This window comes from Oikopleura dioica, chromosome 2 (assembly GCF_907165135.1).
Source record: "Oikopleura dioica chromosome 2, OKI2018_I68_1.0, whole genome shotgun sequence".
Classification (NCBI taxonomy): domain Eukaryota; kingdom Metazoa; phylum Chordata; class Appendicularia; order Copelata; family Oikopleuridae; genus Oikopleura; species Oikopleura dioica.
Window position 1 is genome coordinate 8,605,363 of NC_137292.1, and position 15,768 is coordinate 8,621,130.

Genomic DNA, 15,768 nt, shown 5'->3' on the forward strand with positions numbered 1-15,768 from the left:
AGGCGAGGAAAACAACCAACGAAAACGTTGAATTTTCTCTTGACGACTTGACTGGTAATTTCAATCGTGGAATCAGATTTTATTGCCTTTTTTATGCAGAGTGGTTACTCACGGACTGCGTCTCACTTTTTGCGGTAACAGAGAAAATAGGCGACCAGGGAATAGGAAAGGGTCTTCATGGCGACATAGAAGAGAGCGGGGTTCTTATCGGTTTTTCTAAGTCTCTGATAAAACGACCTCTCACAAAGAAAATCACATGCATCTTCTTCCAGCGTCACGACTCTGCAATATTGTCCGTTGCTATCATCTTATTTCAGCAGTTTGAAAGACAACCGCGAAAAATTTTCAGACACTGCCTTGCTTCAAAAATTCGCCAAATAACAATTTATTTACTTTCGTCTTGCATTTTTAGATGGTCGATGATCGTGATCGGCTCTTTACGACTTTGACTGATGAGGATGAGCCTTGCTCGTCCGGGCTCAACAGTGAAAATGACACGCTTCTGAGATCAAGGTTTTTAAAAAAAGGTTTTCATTTTTGATTTCAATTTCTCGCTTTCAGGAGTATAAAAACTTCTGTTGGCGAATCGGGCTCGGACGCTCAACCTTCATCGCTCAACACTTCGGCCGACACTACCAACACAGCTCGTTTCGACGTTGCAAAACTCGTATGGGACGGCAGTTGGCACGTTGTCAAGCATTCCGACCTGCCTCTTTGGCTTCAGGACAATGACTATCTTGTCAACTGGCATAGACCGCCTGTGAGAAGCTTTGGCTACTGCTTTTCGTCGATTTTCAGATGGCACACCGAAACGGGGAACATTTGGACTCATCTCATCGGCGGATTGGTACTTCTGGCTTTTGGATTGTGATTTAAAGAATATTTTAGATCTTTATTGGACTAACGTCTTACTACATGTTTTTACCGACAGTCCGCTTCGTCGCGCCTCTGGAAGAAAAGCTCGTCTTTGCTCTTTTCTTCATTTCGGCGATGCTTTGCCTATTTTTCTCAACCTTATTCCACACTCTCAGTGAGTAAGATCTTATAAGGGCTGTGCTTAAATTTCTCCTAGGTTGCCACTCTGAGCGTATTTTACATATCTTTGGCAAATTAGACTATTCTGGAATTGCACTCCTTACTATGGGCAGCTTCGTTCCTTGGGTCTACTACACATTTTACTGTGAAACTCAATCAAAAATTGTATATATGGGTAAGCAAAGTTTCGTTGTTCCCAACTAATTCGATGTTTCAGTAACGATTTCTATCTTGGCTGTTATTTCTGTGATTCTGAGTCAATGGGACAGATTCGCACGTCCCGAGTATCGCGCTATCCGCGCTGGTGTATTTCTATCTCTTGGCCTATCCGGTGTTATACCTATGATTCACGCTTTAATTAAAAATGGTGCAAAATGTAAGTACCCACCCCATTTTCTCCCCGTTCATTGTTCTTCAGTCTCTTTTGGGGAGGGTCAGATTCATTGGATGATTCTGATGGGAGTCCTCTATGTCGGTGGGGCTACCTTTTACGCGACGCGTTTTCCAGGTAAAGTCTACTATCATTCTTTGTCTTAACATACGGTAGAATGCGTCTGGCCCGGCCGCTTCGACCTCGTGTTCCAGTCCCATCAAATTTTCCACGTCGCCGTTGTTGTAGCTGCTCTTATTCACATGTACGGAATTTCAAACCTGCAATATTACCGCTGGGAACAAGGAAACACCTGCACGCCTGATCCCAATGATTCTGATGTTCTTTAAAAAGTTGTTCGTTTTTGATTCTTTGCCCTTCTTGCAAAAAATAATTATAATAATTGAACTGTTTACGAGCAGGTCTCGTGTTCAGTCCGATTCTTCATTCCCTGAAAAATTCAAATAAAATTCATTTTCCAATTCAACTTTCTCTTAATTCGTTCGTCAGCTAGAATGTCCGCCGCTCGACAGCTCTCTCGACACCTCAAGGAGCTCCGAATCCATCTTTGCCAGACTTCCTCTGCTTCCAAGGGCGCTCGGGAATTTATCAGCGCCAACTACACCACTTTGAAGTCAGCTAACCCTGACTTTCCCATCCTCATCCGCGAGTGCTCAGGCATCCAGGTAATTTCGAAGCCCTCTTCTTCGACCTTCAAGCGCGTTTAGCCCCGAGTTATTGGCCGATACGCTTACGGCCGAGAAGAGAAAATCGTCTTGAGCGACATGAGCGCCAACGAAGTCGACCAAGCCATCAACTCCCTTGCCGCTGGTCCCTCTACCAACTAGATCAAAAGTTCAATTTACTGGCAATTTATAACTTATATAGTATTTATTTTTGTCTCCAAAGGCAAAAGGTCTCAAAGAGTCTTCACAAAAAAGTTTTACTAAAAATCATTTCTCGACACTTTTCTTCTTCAGAATGCAGGGTAGAAAAACGGTATGAAATGGGAAAAGAGGAAAAGGGCCACCTGAGTATTGGCAGAGGTGGAGTAATAAGCCAGTATTCCGGCCGGGAGAGAAATGTCTCCGAGATTGAGGAGAAAGGAGAGCTCGTTGATCGAATCTGCGAGGCATTGAGATCATGGAAGAGAATTCGCCTTGGCATCAAACTTGGTCCGTTTATTCATTTTTGCCTCTTTCTTATTTTCCAATAGAAAGTTCCCATATTGCTAGTCATGATCGTTGGCTAATGCTTGTTGCGGATCACTCGGAGGATGACGGATATCGATATTTTCTCGTTGGACTTGACATCAAGGAAGAAGAGATTACAATTGGCTTGTACTTGCCTATCACAGTGAATACTCGAGTCTCTCTTGATGGCGATGGAGCCATTGTTGTTACTGGAGATGTGCAAAAGCCAACAACTCTTGCTGCCTTCAAGCCTATTTCTATCCAAGGTAAACAATTCGACCAAGACTTTCTGCTTTACAGTAACTAGGTCTTTGGTCACTTTACACAGTTCTTTGCCGACTAACCACCCAGGCGCCTTGCAATACCAACCCAAGACCAAACTCAGCACCAGAGGTCAAAAGTCCATCATCGATTTTAACCTCGACGCGGGCGGAGAAGAATTTATGGGAGTATGACTCCGATTTGTGGTCGAAGCGGCCCGACCGCGTGCAGCACCAGGTTATTGACGACTCAACAGGGACGGCTTCAATTATTTTAACGCCCCGTTTTACTGCCAGTTGTAAAGCATATGGAAGTGTCAGGTTTCTGGATAGATGGGGCCTTGACCGCATGTCCAGAAGTAAATTAAGTTTGCATGTGTCAATCAAACTAGAGCCTGTTAAAGACTTGGAGATAAAAAGAAACATCAGGATCACCCTAAAGTTTCTTATGAGCAAAATGGATCTTGACATCGCCACGCCGAAGGAAATTCAAGAATCCGTTGTTGAAAAAATGCCCAACGTCGATTTGGAAGCGTACAAAAAGTATATCGATACTGAGGTTTTATAATCAAGTATCTTTCATTTTTTATCGTTATTTGTAGATGCTGACAGTTTTGGGCGAGATGGAAAGCTCCGCTCAAATTCTGGATTTTCTCTATCTTGGTTCAGAGTGGAACGCAGCAAATTTAGACGAGCTAGAGGAAAACAAAATTACGCACATTCTCAATGTCACCAAGGTGTGTTTTTCCCAAATTTCGAATCATGGAATGTCTTCAGGAAATCGACAATTTTCATCCCGAACGATTCCAATACAAGAATATTCTCCTGTATGATCTTGAAAGCTCCAACCTCCTCGATCACTGGGAGACGACTTTTCGCTTTATAGGCGAGTCTTCAATTCGAGAAAAAAATTGAAATTTGAAGCTTAGATTCCGCGCGAATGAAAGACGGACGGGTTTTGGTGCACTGCAAGATGGGAATATCCCGTTCTGCCTCGACCGTATGCGCCTATTTGATGAAAAGTCTCAACTGGAGCCTCGAACAAGCCCTTTCCCACGTCAAAAATCGACGTCCCATCGCCAATCCCAATGATAGCTTCATCCAACAACTGCAGATTTACGAGGGAATGTTAGCCGCGCAGATTTTTCGCGATGAACTTGATCATGGAGGCGGAGTTGCGGCAGAAACTGTTTCAGACACAGACTTGATCGACATTGAAAAATCTAGGTAAGGAGCTGGTCTTGAACCATTTTCATAAAATTTTAATAGAGTAAAAAAACTTGTCAACAATTTTCATAAACGAGAAAGAGCCATCCGAAGGTCGAATTCCGCCAATCATAAAAAGTAAGGTCATCATTCTAAATCTTCCTCTATAATTTCTCAGGAGACCATTAAAATTCGGTCGAAATGGAACAACTCTCCAAGACGATGACGACATCCCAACACGACTTGTGATGAGCCATTCCGAGGGAGAATCGAGCTCCAACGAAACAGATTTCCGGAACGGCCCGAACCTCCGCGAGATCTCACTCAGCTCGGTTTCCGAGTATCCTACTTCTGTTGTCGAGACGTCTGATGTCTTCGACATTTCTCATTCTCTCTGTAAGAGTTCAAAACAAGCTCTCTGTCCATTTGTCATTCTTTAGGTTCTTTGAGTGAGTCTGAATCTGATGCAGAGCCGTCTACAAACGATTCTGTCGTGCGTCTCCGTCGAGCAGGACTTGTCCGTCTTCGAACCCGTCAAATCGAAGCTAGAATACGCCGAAGAAACAAACGACGGCCGAAGAACTTGCCAACTCCTTCCCACCAACCTACCGCTCTTAAAAAGCCCGAATCAAAATTTTCCTTTTTGAAAAGTCAAAGTACTACTACTGCTGAACCACCTTGCCATTACGTGTGCCATCCCTTCAAATTCCGCGCTGCCGGACCGAGAAGCCTTTCGCTCGAGCTAGAAAGTGATCGCCACTTCTTTTCCGACCATGCTTGCTGTCTATCCGAATCTGCCTGTCTTTACCAGAGTCATATTTATCAATCTGTATGAAACTATTATAACTACGAAAAATAAATAAATAGACAAGGAGAATGAAATTAATAAATTCATTCTTCCATAAATTGTGGAAATAGATATGCTAAATAGTCATTATTTAATATCTTTTTCAGTCGATATATCATATATGATGAGCAGGGTTTCTTTTACTGTCAGAAATCGGAAGAGCAGGGCCAAATAACGTATATATTTTGGTAAAACAAGCAAAGTAAACGACGCAAAATACAGAGCTAGCCTTTTGGTGACCTTGACGCACCGACAGCGCTTTTTAGGTGAGATTAAAAACACTTAGAAATGAGGTAAAGAGTAGACGAAATAGAGTAACCTTCTTGGAAGAGGGAGCGTAATTGAGTGATGCCGGCAAGGTCGAATGAGTTTGGCAGATTATAAGGAAATATAGGTAGATACTGTTGTCTTCTGGGTTACTTTTTTCGATCTTTTAGTTTCAAACGACCTAAATTATTTTGAAACTTATCTTTATATTTAAGATTCATAAATTTTACATGTTTTGTAACGAAGATTTTTAAAATGCCTCACAGGCTCATTATAATCGACTTCTCAAGGAAGTAAAGAAAGCAGTCTTTTTTCGTCAAAAAGTATCATTAAAAATATGTTCGCCAGAATGTGCAAATAAATCTTAAATCTGATGATTTCTTTCCCGTAGCATAGGCCAGTTGCTAATTAATTAAAGTTTGAACAGATTGTTACCACTGACGGCGCTGGCAGGAGCGAAATAAACTAACTGGCGGTAGTGGTATTTTTTCCGAGCCAAATCAATACATTCCATTTTTCCAAGCTCACTTTCAGCTGCTCAGAATCGGAGAAAAGAGAGCTTGAATTTATTGGCGAAGAGAAGGAGAGAATAAATCAACAGCTGTCCATCCCCCAAAACCGGCTCGGCTGCGTCAAATGAGTTCGATAAGCTGAGCAAACCAGTCCTATTTTTTCTCAAGAAGAAAACAAAGAGAAACACTGAAACAAGGTCGGACAGAGGATAAAAGGATGATCGAAGAGAGTGGACTTGGATTCGAGATAAAGGAAGGGCTTCAAAAGTTAATTGATTGTTATTGCCTTTGCAATACAATCAATAATGAAAGTTGTCCTTTGAAAGCCCACTTCTAGCTCATAATTTGCACTATATCGTCGTTATACTTCATTTTTCCGGTGATATGAACGGATCAAAAATATGATGATAAACAGAAATTTCATTATCTTAAATGTTTCATTGATTGATCCAGTGAAAAGTATTAGCGATATTTCTTTTGAAAGAATTCGAACTGCGCGACATTTGTAATGGAGAATCGTTTTGTCGAATTTACAACAAGTGCCTTCAATGCTTCACATGTCGAGGTAAATTTGGATTAACTGGCTAATCGCCAGCATGGATTATAGAAAGACAATTATTGATTAATCTGATGCTGATTGAAAATAATGATTTTCGTCAATGACCTTCAAAGGGAATGTCAAAATGTAAAAATTAAGTCGAAACCAAGTTGATTTTTTGATTACGTAACTGATTCAAATGTCACTGTTCTTGACCTCAATTAATTTTTCAGATTGCCGATCCAAAAACAGTTCTACAACCGACTTCTCAAAGGCGACGGTACACAGCTGTGGCAGCGATTCTCGCCTTGAACACGTATAAAAATTGAATTCATTAGTAATATGTTCTGTCTGTATGGAAATTCTTCCACCTTACACTTATTCGGGATTTGAGGATTCAAGTACAGCACGAGAATAATTCTAAGCTACCTCTTTAGTCTTCGTTTCGGAAAAGTAAATAAAGGCTAAATATGTGTTCGAAGCTGATTTTTGTATAAAATATTTATTCACCCAGAATTTGCCTCAAACAGAAGGACAGTAATGATCGGCTGGATTTTGATCAGCAGGAATAGTCACTTCTTTGCGACATCTAAATTTTCTATTCAGGGTACATGTCGTATCATTCCATTTTTTGCCATTTCCATTTGGCGCAGTCATGCTCCAACTCTCGATACAGGCTTCGAAGGAATTCCCATTCGGCTCTCCTGACGCCCAATGTGTGATCGTCTGTGGGGATCCATCGGCAGCTACGAAGCCGCCTGAGCCGTCTTTAGAGATTCCAAGCCACTCGGTTGTGTCAGCTGAGATCGTGTTATAGGCATCTAACTCTTCCTGGGTCTTGAAAAAAGCGATGAAAGAGCCCTCACTAGAACAAGCTTGCTCTGCGTCAGCGAAAGAAACCGGGGTGTCGTGAAGCTCAAACTGAATACAGTCTTTTGTTCCAACAGGCTCGTAGCAAACAGAATCGGTAGGATCAGCCTGATCAACGGGAACCTCAGTTTCAATTCGACAATGAAACTTTGGGATGGGTCCAACGCACCCGACATCATTCCACTGGTATGCAAGGGGGTCTGTTTCTTTTTTGCTCATGATGCAGTCCTGTGAAGGAAGATGCGCAAAATCAGGATTGTGCCCATTTGGTTCTCCAGCAGCCCAGTTTGTTATTGCCTGTGTTGAGCCATCTGCTGCTTGCACCCCTCCTAGATTATCTGTTTTGCTTATACCGAGCCACTGGATTTCAGGTGATGGTAAGGAATTGTACAAATCAAGTTCTTCTTGTGTCTAATAATCGGCTGCAATATATCATAAAATGTGGGAAACGCTCGTCTAAATTACCAATTGGTAATGCATTACCAATGTTGGTAATCCATTACCAATTTTTTTGTAATGCATTACCAAACTTCCCGAAAAGTGCCAATTTTGTTTAGTCAAAGAGCCCTTGTGCGCTCCGCGCCTGTGTGATAGAAAACGTTTGGGAGTGATTTACTCATTTTTTGGACAAAAAATCAGAACTTATGAAAAAAGTTTGGTAATGGATTACCAATTTTTGGTAATGCATTACCAAAAATCTTTGGTAATTTAGACGAGCGTCCCCGAAAAATGTCACTTTGATCATTCTCACTCAAGGCAAATATTTCTTATATAATCATGAAAAAAATTCTGTAACCAAGCCTTGAAAAATGGAAGATAACCGCCGAGGTTGGCACAAACGACTTCTGCATCCGCAAAAGCCATAGAAGTATCGTGGTATTGGAAGGAGACACAGGTCTTGGTTGGTGGTGGATCGCAGCGGATTTCACTGCCGGCATTAGTGAACTGAGAATTTTCGCAGACAATGGTCGACTCACCGACAAGCGTGTGCGTCGGGTCCGCGCAGGTCAGATCGCAAGTTACTGGAGTCGTTTGATAAAAAGACTCGATTCCTGAGCAGCTTATATTGAAAGCGCTCTTATCGATGGTAAAAGCTGAGTCGATTTGCCCGCAGGGCGTGTCGTATTCGGGCACACACTCGACCATTTCTGATTGAGAGTCGTGAACGTGCTGGTAAGTACTACTCGCAGTGTCACACTGAAGAGTGAGATAAGTTGGCATTTCCCCAGCAGGGCAGGAAAGTGAGCATGAATCACCAGTGCAAGTAGAAGTTAGTCCTGTATTGTCAACGTTGTAAAAGTCTTCAAGACGACCGCATGAAGTTTCGGCACAGTAGATTTCCGAACCACCAGGAGGCGTAAGCGCTCCATTTGAGCATGAAACTTCGCTGACAGGGTAAGGAACAGGTCTCGAAGCATCTCCGTCGCATGTGAGAGAGCACGTCTCTCCAGAGCAGGTAGCGGTGACATCAACCCAGTTTTCTCCATAATTGAAGTCCGCTGGATCACCGCAACTGGTTGCTTTGCAAGTGAGAGTCATTGAAGAAGCATCCGTTGGTGAAATTTCTCCTGCATTGCATCCAACAACGGAAGCTGGATATGGGAAAAGAGAAGTGTCGGTGCAGGTTGCCGTACAAGAGTCGGCGCTCGAGTCACAAGTGAAAGTTCCATCAGCGAAGCTTGATTCGAATGATGAAAGATCGCCGCAACTCAAGGATGTTGATGGCGCGGTTGTTGGAGCGGCCGTTGTTGAAGCCACTGGAGGAGGTACTGTTGTTGAAGCAACTGGCGGGGCTGCTGTTGTTGTTACGACAGGAGGAGAGGCTGTTGTTGTTGCGATCCCTGATAGATTTTATGAGGAAAATCTTTTGATCTTGACTCACCTGGACATGTGAAAGCTGCAACGTCAGCATCAGTGATCATGCGACTGAATTTCTTTGCATTCCAGCCACAATTCTTGCCGTTCCATCGTGGACAAGTACAAACCGCTGTCAATTGATAAGCCTCGCCGTTTGGAAGTTGCAATTTCTCACCGTTCGCGCATTTGTAGGTACATTTCTTTCTGTTCAGGCCGTTGATCCCGCAAGTAACAGTAATACCTTCAGGTGGAGCGGCAAGATCAGTCGCGCATGTGTCGCATTCACCGAGAAGTCGCTTCCAGAAAAAGAACTTATGAGGATTGAAGCGGCATTTTGTACGACGCCTTCCAACGGCGAGATAGCCTTTTTGCCTGGTTAAGCTGTTCTACAAAATAGAAAATAAACCTACCTTGGTCACAGACAAGAGCACAAGTAGACTGATCGCAGACGACTTGTCCGTTAACAGGAGTCTCTAAAGGCTCGCAAAGACTGTAAAGAGCAGCGATTCTTCCAGCTGGAGCTCCCCAACCACCCTTTTTTTGGTTTAGCACATCAAGAAAATCTCTATATCTCGGCTGCTCGTAGGAGAGTGCTACTGTTGTGAGAGACGAGAAAAGCTTAAAATTGAAATTAAGTTTTCTCGGCGTTTTCGTACCTTCATTCTTTTCCCTTTCTCTGCTAGATAATATAAGCCAATATTTGGCTTATCTTCGCATCAGCACTATGTTTCGTTCGAGATGAAGATCTCTGCGAGACAAAATATCATTGAATATTATTCAACTGGTCATGTTGTTGCGGTTTATTTTTGCGAAAATATTCTGGGCGTATCGAACTAATCAGACATAGAAAGTTCAGTCAAAATGTAAAACTAAAACCTTCTTTCATTTTTTGAGCAATAAATATCGAGCTTTCTATTTGAAAAACTCTGAGTATTTGGATAACTAGGAACGGGGAAAATGACGATTGATTAATGATGGAACCTATGATAGCTACGTTCAGTTTCCATGTTTGTGTCAACAAAGGCCACCGCAGGATGACAGAGTTTGTGTCAAATGACAGTCCCCACTCATACAGTCATTTTCAAGAAAGAAGTGAGGTGAATCAACGTTATTGTCGAGTTTTATTTTGATCGAAAATAAAGGCTAAATATGTGTTCGAAGCTGATTTTTGTATAAAATATTTATTCGCCCAGAATTTGCCTCAAACAGAAGGACAGTAATGATCGGCTGGATTTTGATCAGCTGGAATAGTCACTTCTTTGCGACATCTAAATTTTCTATTCAGGGTACATGTCGTATCATTCCATTTTTTGCCATTTCCATTTGGCGCAGTAATGCTCCAACTCTCGATACAGGCTTCGAAGGAATTCCCATTCGGCTCTCCTGACGCCCAATGTGTGATCGTCTGTGGGGATCCATCGGCAGCTACGAAGCCGCCTGAGCCGTCTTTAGAGATTCCAAGCCACTCGGTTGTATCGGCTGAGATCGTGTTATAGGCATCAAGTTCTTCCTGGGTCTTGAAAAACGCGATGAAAGAGCCCTCACTTGTACAAGTTTGCTCTGCGTCAGCGAAAGGAACAGGGGTGTCGTGAAGCTCAAACTGGATACAATCTTTTGTTCCAACAGGCTCGTAGCAAACAGAATCGGTAGGATCAGCCTGATCTACGGGAACCTCAGATTTAGTTCTACAATAGAACTTCGGGTTGGTTCCAACGCACCCGACATCATTCCACTGGTATGCAAGGGGGTCTGTTTCTTTTTTGCTAACGAGACAGTCCTGTGAAGGTTGATTGGCAAAATCAGGATTGTGCCCATTCGGTTCTCCAACAGCCCAGTTTGTTATTGTCAGTGTTGAACCATCTGCACCTTGCACTCCTCCTTGATTATCTGTTTTGCTTATACCCAGCCATTGGCTAGTAGGTGATGGTAACGAATTGTACAAATCAAGTTCTTCTTGTGTCTAATAATCGGCTGCGATAAATCATAAAATGTCACTTCAATCATCCACACTCAAGGCAAATATTACTAAAATTATTAAAATCGGGAGGGAATTCTGCAACCAAGCCTTGAAAAATGGAAGGTAACCGCCGAGGTTGGCACAAACGACTTCTGCATCCGCGAAAGCCATAGAAGTATCTTGGTATTGGAAGGAGACACAGGTCTTGGTTGGTGGTGGATCGCAGCGGATTTCACTGCCCGCATTGGTGAACTGAGAATTCTCGCAGACGACGGTCGACTCGCCGACAAGCGTGTGCGTCGGGTCCGCGCAGGTCAGATCGCAAGTTACTGGAGTCGTTTGATAAAAAGACTCGATTCCTGAGCAGCTTATATTGAAAGCATTCTTATCGATGGTAAAAGCTGAGTCGATTTGCCCGCAGGGCGTGTCGTATTCGGGCACACACTCGACCATTTCTGATTGAGAGTCGTGAACGTGCTGGTAAGTACTACTCGCAGTGTCACACTGAAGAGTGAGATAAGTTGGCATTTCCCCAGCAGGGCAGGAAAGTGAGCATGAATCACCAGTGCAAGTAGAAGTTAGTCCTGTATTGTCAACGTTGTAAAAGTCTTCAAGACGACCGCATGAAGTTTCGGCACAGTAGATTTCCGAACCACCAGGAGGCGTAAGCGCTCCATTTGAGCATGAAACTTCGCTGACAGGGTAAGGAACAGGTCTCGAAGCATCTCCGTCGCATGTGAGAGAGCACGTCTCTCCAGAGCAGGTAGCGGTGACATCAACCCAGTTTTCTCCATAATTGAAGTCCGCTGGATCACCGCAACTGGTTGCTTTGCAAGTGAGAGTCATTGAAGAAGCATCCGTTGGTGAAATTTCTCCTGCATTGCATCCAACAACGGAAGCTGGATATGGGAAAAGAGAAGTGTCGGTGCAGGTTGCCGTACAAGAGTCGGCGCTCGAGTCACAAGTGAAAGTTCCATCAGCGAAGCTTGATTCGAATGATGAAAGATCGCCGCAACTCAAGGATGTTGATGGCGCGGTTGTTGGAGCGGCCGTTGTTGAAGCCACTGGAGGAGGTACTGTTGTTGAAGCAACTGGCGGGGCTGCTGTTGTTGTTACGACAGGAGGAGAGGCTGTTGTTGTTGCGATCCCTGATAGATTTTATGAGGAAAATCTTTTGATCTTGACTCACCTGGACATGTGAAAGCTGCAACGTCAGCATCAGTGATCATGCGACTGAATTTCTTTGCATTCCAGCCACAATTCTTGCCGTTCCATCGTGGACAAGTACAAACCGCTGTCAATTGATAAGCCTCGCCGTTTGGAAGTTGCAATTTCTCACCGTTCGCGCATTTGTAGGTACATTTCTTTCTGTTCAGGCCGTTGATCCCGCAAGTAACAGTAATACCTTCAGGTGGAGCGGCAAGATCAGTCGCGCATGTGTCGCATTCACCGAGAAGTCGCTTCCAGAAAAAGAACTTATGAGGATTGAAGCGGCATTTTGTACGACGCCTTCCAACGGCGAGATAGCCTTTTTGCCTGGTTAAGCTGTTCTACAAAATAGAAAATAAACCTACCTTGGTCACAGACAAGAGCACAAGTAGACTGATCGCAGACGACTTGTCCGTTAACAGGAGTCTCTAAAGGCTCGCAAAGACTGTAAAGAGCAGCGATTCTTCCGACTGGAGCTCCCCAACCACCCTTTTTTTGGTTTAGCACATCAAGAAAATCTCTATATCTCGGCTGCTCGTAGGAGAGTGCTACTGTTGTGAGAGACGAGAAAAGCTTAAAATTGAAATTAAGTTTTCTCGGCGTTTTCGTACCTTCATTCTTTTCCCTTTCTCTGCTAGATAATATAAGCCAATATTTGGCTTATCTTAGCAACAATATTATTTTTTCGTTCGAGAGGAAGATCCCTGTGAGAGAAAATGTCATTGAATATTATTCAACTGGTCATGTTGTTGCGGTTTATTTTTTGCGAAAAAATTCTGAGCGTATCGAACTGATCAGACATAGAAAGTTCATGCAAAATGTAAAACTGGAACCTTCTTTCTTGGCGTTATAGAATTTTCAGAGCAATAAATATTGAGCTTTCTATTTGAAAAACCTTGAGTATTTGGATAACAAGGAACGGGGAAAATGACGATTGATTAATGATGGAACCTATGATAGCTACGTTCAGTTTCCACGTTTGTGTCAACAAAGGCCACCGCAGGATGACAGAGTTTGTGTCAAATGACAGTCCCCACTCTTACAGTCATTTTCAACAAAGAAGTGAGGTGGAACAAAGTTTTTGTCGAGTTTTATTTTGATCGAAAATAATTTTATGCTGTACACTAGCGGCTTTTTCGTGTTTTTCGAGGATTGGTCGTTCTTGTTTTTATTTTGATGTAGTCGTAGAATTGATGGATTAGAAAGAAGAAAACGGATATTCACAAAAGGAAAACAACAGTTCTAAAATCGAGATTTACGACTGTTTCTCCAGATCTTCTACAGTTTCGTTTCTGAACAAATAATTGGCGTTAGTCTTCCTTGTTTTCAAGAAATTGTTTTTGGCCGTCAGACAAGAATCAGAACAGGAGCTAATCCTCAAGATCTAACGCGAGGTCACTTTTACGAGTGTTTAAATTTATGCTTAGCTTAGCTCCAGTTTTGAATACGATTTTAATCTGGCTTGGACTTACTTCATCCTTAGAGTGACTTGGATCTTCGTGAAGATTAGACCAAACGATTCGAATAATGGGTCGAGGAATGTTCTGACCATCAGTCCCCAGACTTTCTTCACGAATTCGGCCTAGATATCAATTTACTGAATGCTCGCTACGAGCGCTAGAATCTTTACCCAAATAACGAAGCCACGGATGAATGGGACGACACACCAAATCGAGCAGAAAGCGAGGAGAGCAAAGTAGAGACCCCACATGATTGACATGGGCACGGCCAAAACTGCTGTCAAGATTCTTAAACAAAGTAAGCGTAAAAAGACCTAGAAGAGGGTTACCTGTAAGTCCAGTATTTGACAACAGAGTAAGATTTGTAAGATGTTCCCCAAATGGTTGCGAAGGAGTGAGCACCGTCAGGCTCGGCGATGACATCGGAAAAGTTGACCTAAACGATTCTTTTGTTCAAAGAGGCTCATAAATTTGTCGGCCCCTGAAAACTGCCCTGGGAGAGACAATCAAGCTATTTTCGTGAAATCAAAAGAGAAGATGTAAAACATTTTAGGGACTTGAACTTTTTCGATAATAGAGAGCGATAAATGCCGAGTACGAGAAAAAATAATGGCTTGGTATGCGGAGCTCATCTGATTTATGGTCCCAATCATTAACGATCACTCCTGGCAGAGGATTTAACGATAATGATAGAGACCCCTGCGCAATGATGGTTTTAGCACTTGGCATTTCTGACATAAAATTCTGAGAAAATACCAGCCAAGGGTCTTCCAAAGCATCTATGTCGGCAACATAGACCCTGGTAGTCTGTTAAAGTTCAGGATTCCGCAAGGTCAAGTTTGTTTACACAATTTAAAACGCTTTAGTCAGACTCTTTTGTTACTGTACCTTGATGTCCGGGTGGAGATTGTGCTGATCACGGTTGGCGTATTCGACATCTTTGTAGTATTTTGGTGTGAAGCTTGGCTAGAATTGAAAATTGAGTCAGGTTCGGGAAGGTTGGTTCTTTCATGGTGAGAGAGAAATCAAAAAAAGCGCATGCTTTTTAAGAGTCAGTGAAAATTCGTTTCACGAAAAAGTCACTTTCACGAATTAACCCCGTGGCTGACGTTTATGAATGTTGTGTGGCTTGGCGTTAGGGGGTTAAAAACAAAGATGGACATTAGTTACAAATTCAGAGGCTGAATCTTAACCAGCAATTGTATGTGTTTGTTTTCCAGGAGGTTAATTCACGGCTTTGATGTGACTTGAATCGGGCCAAAATTAATGTTTTCGACAACATACAGTAATTATGTTAATTTAGCGTGTGTTTGTTCGAAAGAAGTGTTTCTTTACCTCTGGAAGGGCACCTTTTTTAAATTTGCATTTTACATCAAGGTTAACCTTGAAAGAAACTCAGTCAGAGAACTGATTCGAGAGAGCGAGATCGATTTTGTTCAAGCGCGATTTTGATTTTTTGAGTTCTTGAATTTTGAAGCCTAACCCAAACCACACCTAACTAAACCGTGCGGGGGATACGGACGGGTTGAAACTTACCTTTGGCAAAGTGAAGCCCTTTTTCTCTTTCTTTTTTGGTGCCTCTTCGGACTGGAGAAGAACGTCTCCGGAGGTCTCGGCAACTTCAACTTTCGCCTGAGCTGGGGCGGCTTCGGCGGCTTTAGTTTGTTCTACAGGTGCTTCCTCAGTAGCAGTGGTGGTTGCAGGGGATCCTGAGCGGGAGTAGTTGTAGTGGCTTCACCTTCCGTCATTTTTAAGCTGTTGTTATATTGTTTCTTGTACACTTTTGAGGCGATGAGGTGTCAAAAGGGAAAGTCTAAATTGTTTTCTCTTGAAAAAGAATTAATGGCAAGCTTTACCTAAAATATTCTCGGGTGGTGAAGGGAGTTATGCCGAACTCAAAGAGTGCTTGGGGTGAGTAGCGCACGAGAGAACCAGAACAAGGGAGAGATCGTCCCGAGAGCTCCTTACCAGACTTTTCTGAAGCGAGATTAAGCCCAGGTCGACGGGCTCTCGCTGCTCTGGTCAGGTACTTCTGCTTGATCAGGTACGACCACGGCTCCGGCTTGAAAAGGGGCCCTTTCCAAGTTTTTGTCTGGTAGCTCTTGTGTGTTGGATGTTGGCGATAATCTATTTAGGGACTGAAACAAAAAGGGCTGACCAGGTTCATTGGCAGAACGGAAAGAAAAA

General features: G+C 43.0%; 6 protein-coding genes across 6 annotated transcripts; 3 read left to right on the plus strand and 3 right to left on the minus strand.

Moving 5' to 3' along the window:
• The first annotated feature begins 386 nt into the window (after positions 1-386).
• LOC145700458 (adiponectin receptor protein 2-like) lies at positions 387-1,892 on the plus strand. Its single transcript, XM_081777725.1, has 7 exons — positions 387-513; positions 562-847; positions 889-1,030; positions 1,073-1,210; positions 1,253-1,411; positions 1,454-1,543; positions 1,583-1,892. The coding sequence occupies exons 1-7, from the start codon at positions 413-415 to the stop codon at positions 1,753-1,755; spliced, it is 1,089 nt and encodes a 362-aa protein (XP_081633851.1). The 5' UTR covers positions 387-412; the 3' UTR covers positions 1,756-1,892.
• Positions 1,893-1,909: 17 nt separating this feature from the next.
• LOC145700460 (NADH dehydrogenase [ubiquinone] 1 alpha subcomplex subunit 2-like) lies at positions 1,910-2,361 on the plus strand. The gene is made up of 2 exons (XM_081777727.1): positions 1,910-2,091; positions 2,134-2,361. Exons 1-2 carry the CDS (start codon positions 1,921-1,923, stop codon positions 2,251-2,253), a joined length of 291 nt encoding a protein of 96 aa, XP_081633853.1. The 5' UTR covers positions 1,910-1,920; the 3' UTR covers positions 2,254-2,361.
• A 3-nt stretch (positions 2,362-2,364) lies between these two features.
• On the plus strand, positions 2,365-4,945 carry LOC145700459 (protein phosphatase Slingshot homolog). Its single transcript, XM_081777726.1, has 10 exons — positions 2,365-2,580; positions 2,622-2,864; positions 2,906-3,113; positions 3,261-3,417; positions 3,461-3,595; positions 3,636-3,744; positions 3,788-4,085; positions 4,128-4,202; positions 4,243-4,460; positions 4,505-4,945. Exons 1-10 carry the CDS (start codon positions 2,412-2,414, stop codon positions 4,897-4,899), a joined length of 2,007 nt encoding a protein of 668 aa, XP_081633852.1. The 5' UTR covers positions 2,365-2,411; the 3' UTR covers positions 4,900-4,945.
• A 1,775-nt stretch (positions 4,946-6,720) lies between these two features.
• LOC145698596 (uncharacterized) lies at positions 6,721-9,706 on the minus strand. The gene is made up of 5 exons (XM_081775803.1): positions 9,612-9,706; positions 9,366-9,573; positions 8,981-9,319; positions 7,900-8,939; positions 6,721-7,509 (listed from the first exon to the last, which is right to left on the minus strand). Exons 1-5 carry the CDS (start codon positions 9,615-9,617, stop codon positions 6,751-6,753), a joined length of 2,352 nt encoding a protein of 783 aa, XP_081631929.1. The 5' UTR covers positions 9,618-9,706; the 3' UTR covers positions 6,721-6,750.
• A 450-nt stretch (positions 9,707-10,156) lies between these two features.
• On the minus strand, positions 10,157-12,815 carry LOC145698099 (uncharacterized). Its single transcript, XM_081775303.1, has 5 exons — positions 12,733-12,815; positions 12,487-12,694; positions 12,102-12,440; positions 11,021-12,060; positions 10,157-10,915 (listed from the first exon to the last, which is right to left on the minus strand). The coding sequence occupies exons 1-5, from the start codon at positions 12,736-12,738 to the stop codon at positions 10,157-10,159; spliced, it is 2,352 nt and encodes a 783-aa protein (XP_081631429.1). The 5' UTR covers positions 12,739-12,815.
• Positions 12,816-13,250: 435 nt separating this feature from the next.
• Positions 13,251-15,315, minus strand: LOC145698101 (caveolin-1-like; the record flags this gene model as incomplete). Its single annotated transcript, XM_081775304.1, has 7 exons — positions 13,251-13,413; positions 13,594-13,703; positions 13,752-13,869; positions 13,911-14,017; positions 14,470-14,547; positions 14,917-14,964; positions 15,118-15,315. Coding segments are annotated over 7 exons (696 nt in total), but the record flags the coding sequence as incomplete, so codon positions are not given.
• Positions 15,316-15,768: the final 453 nt, after the last annotated feature.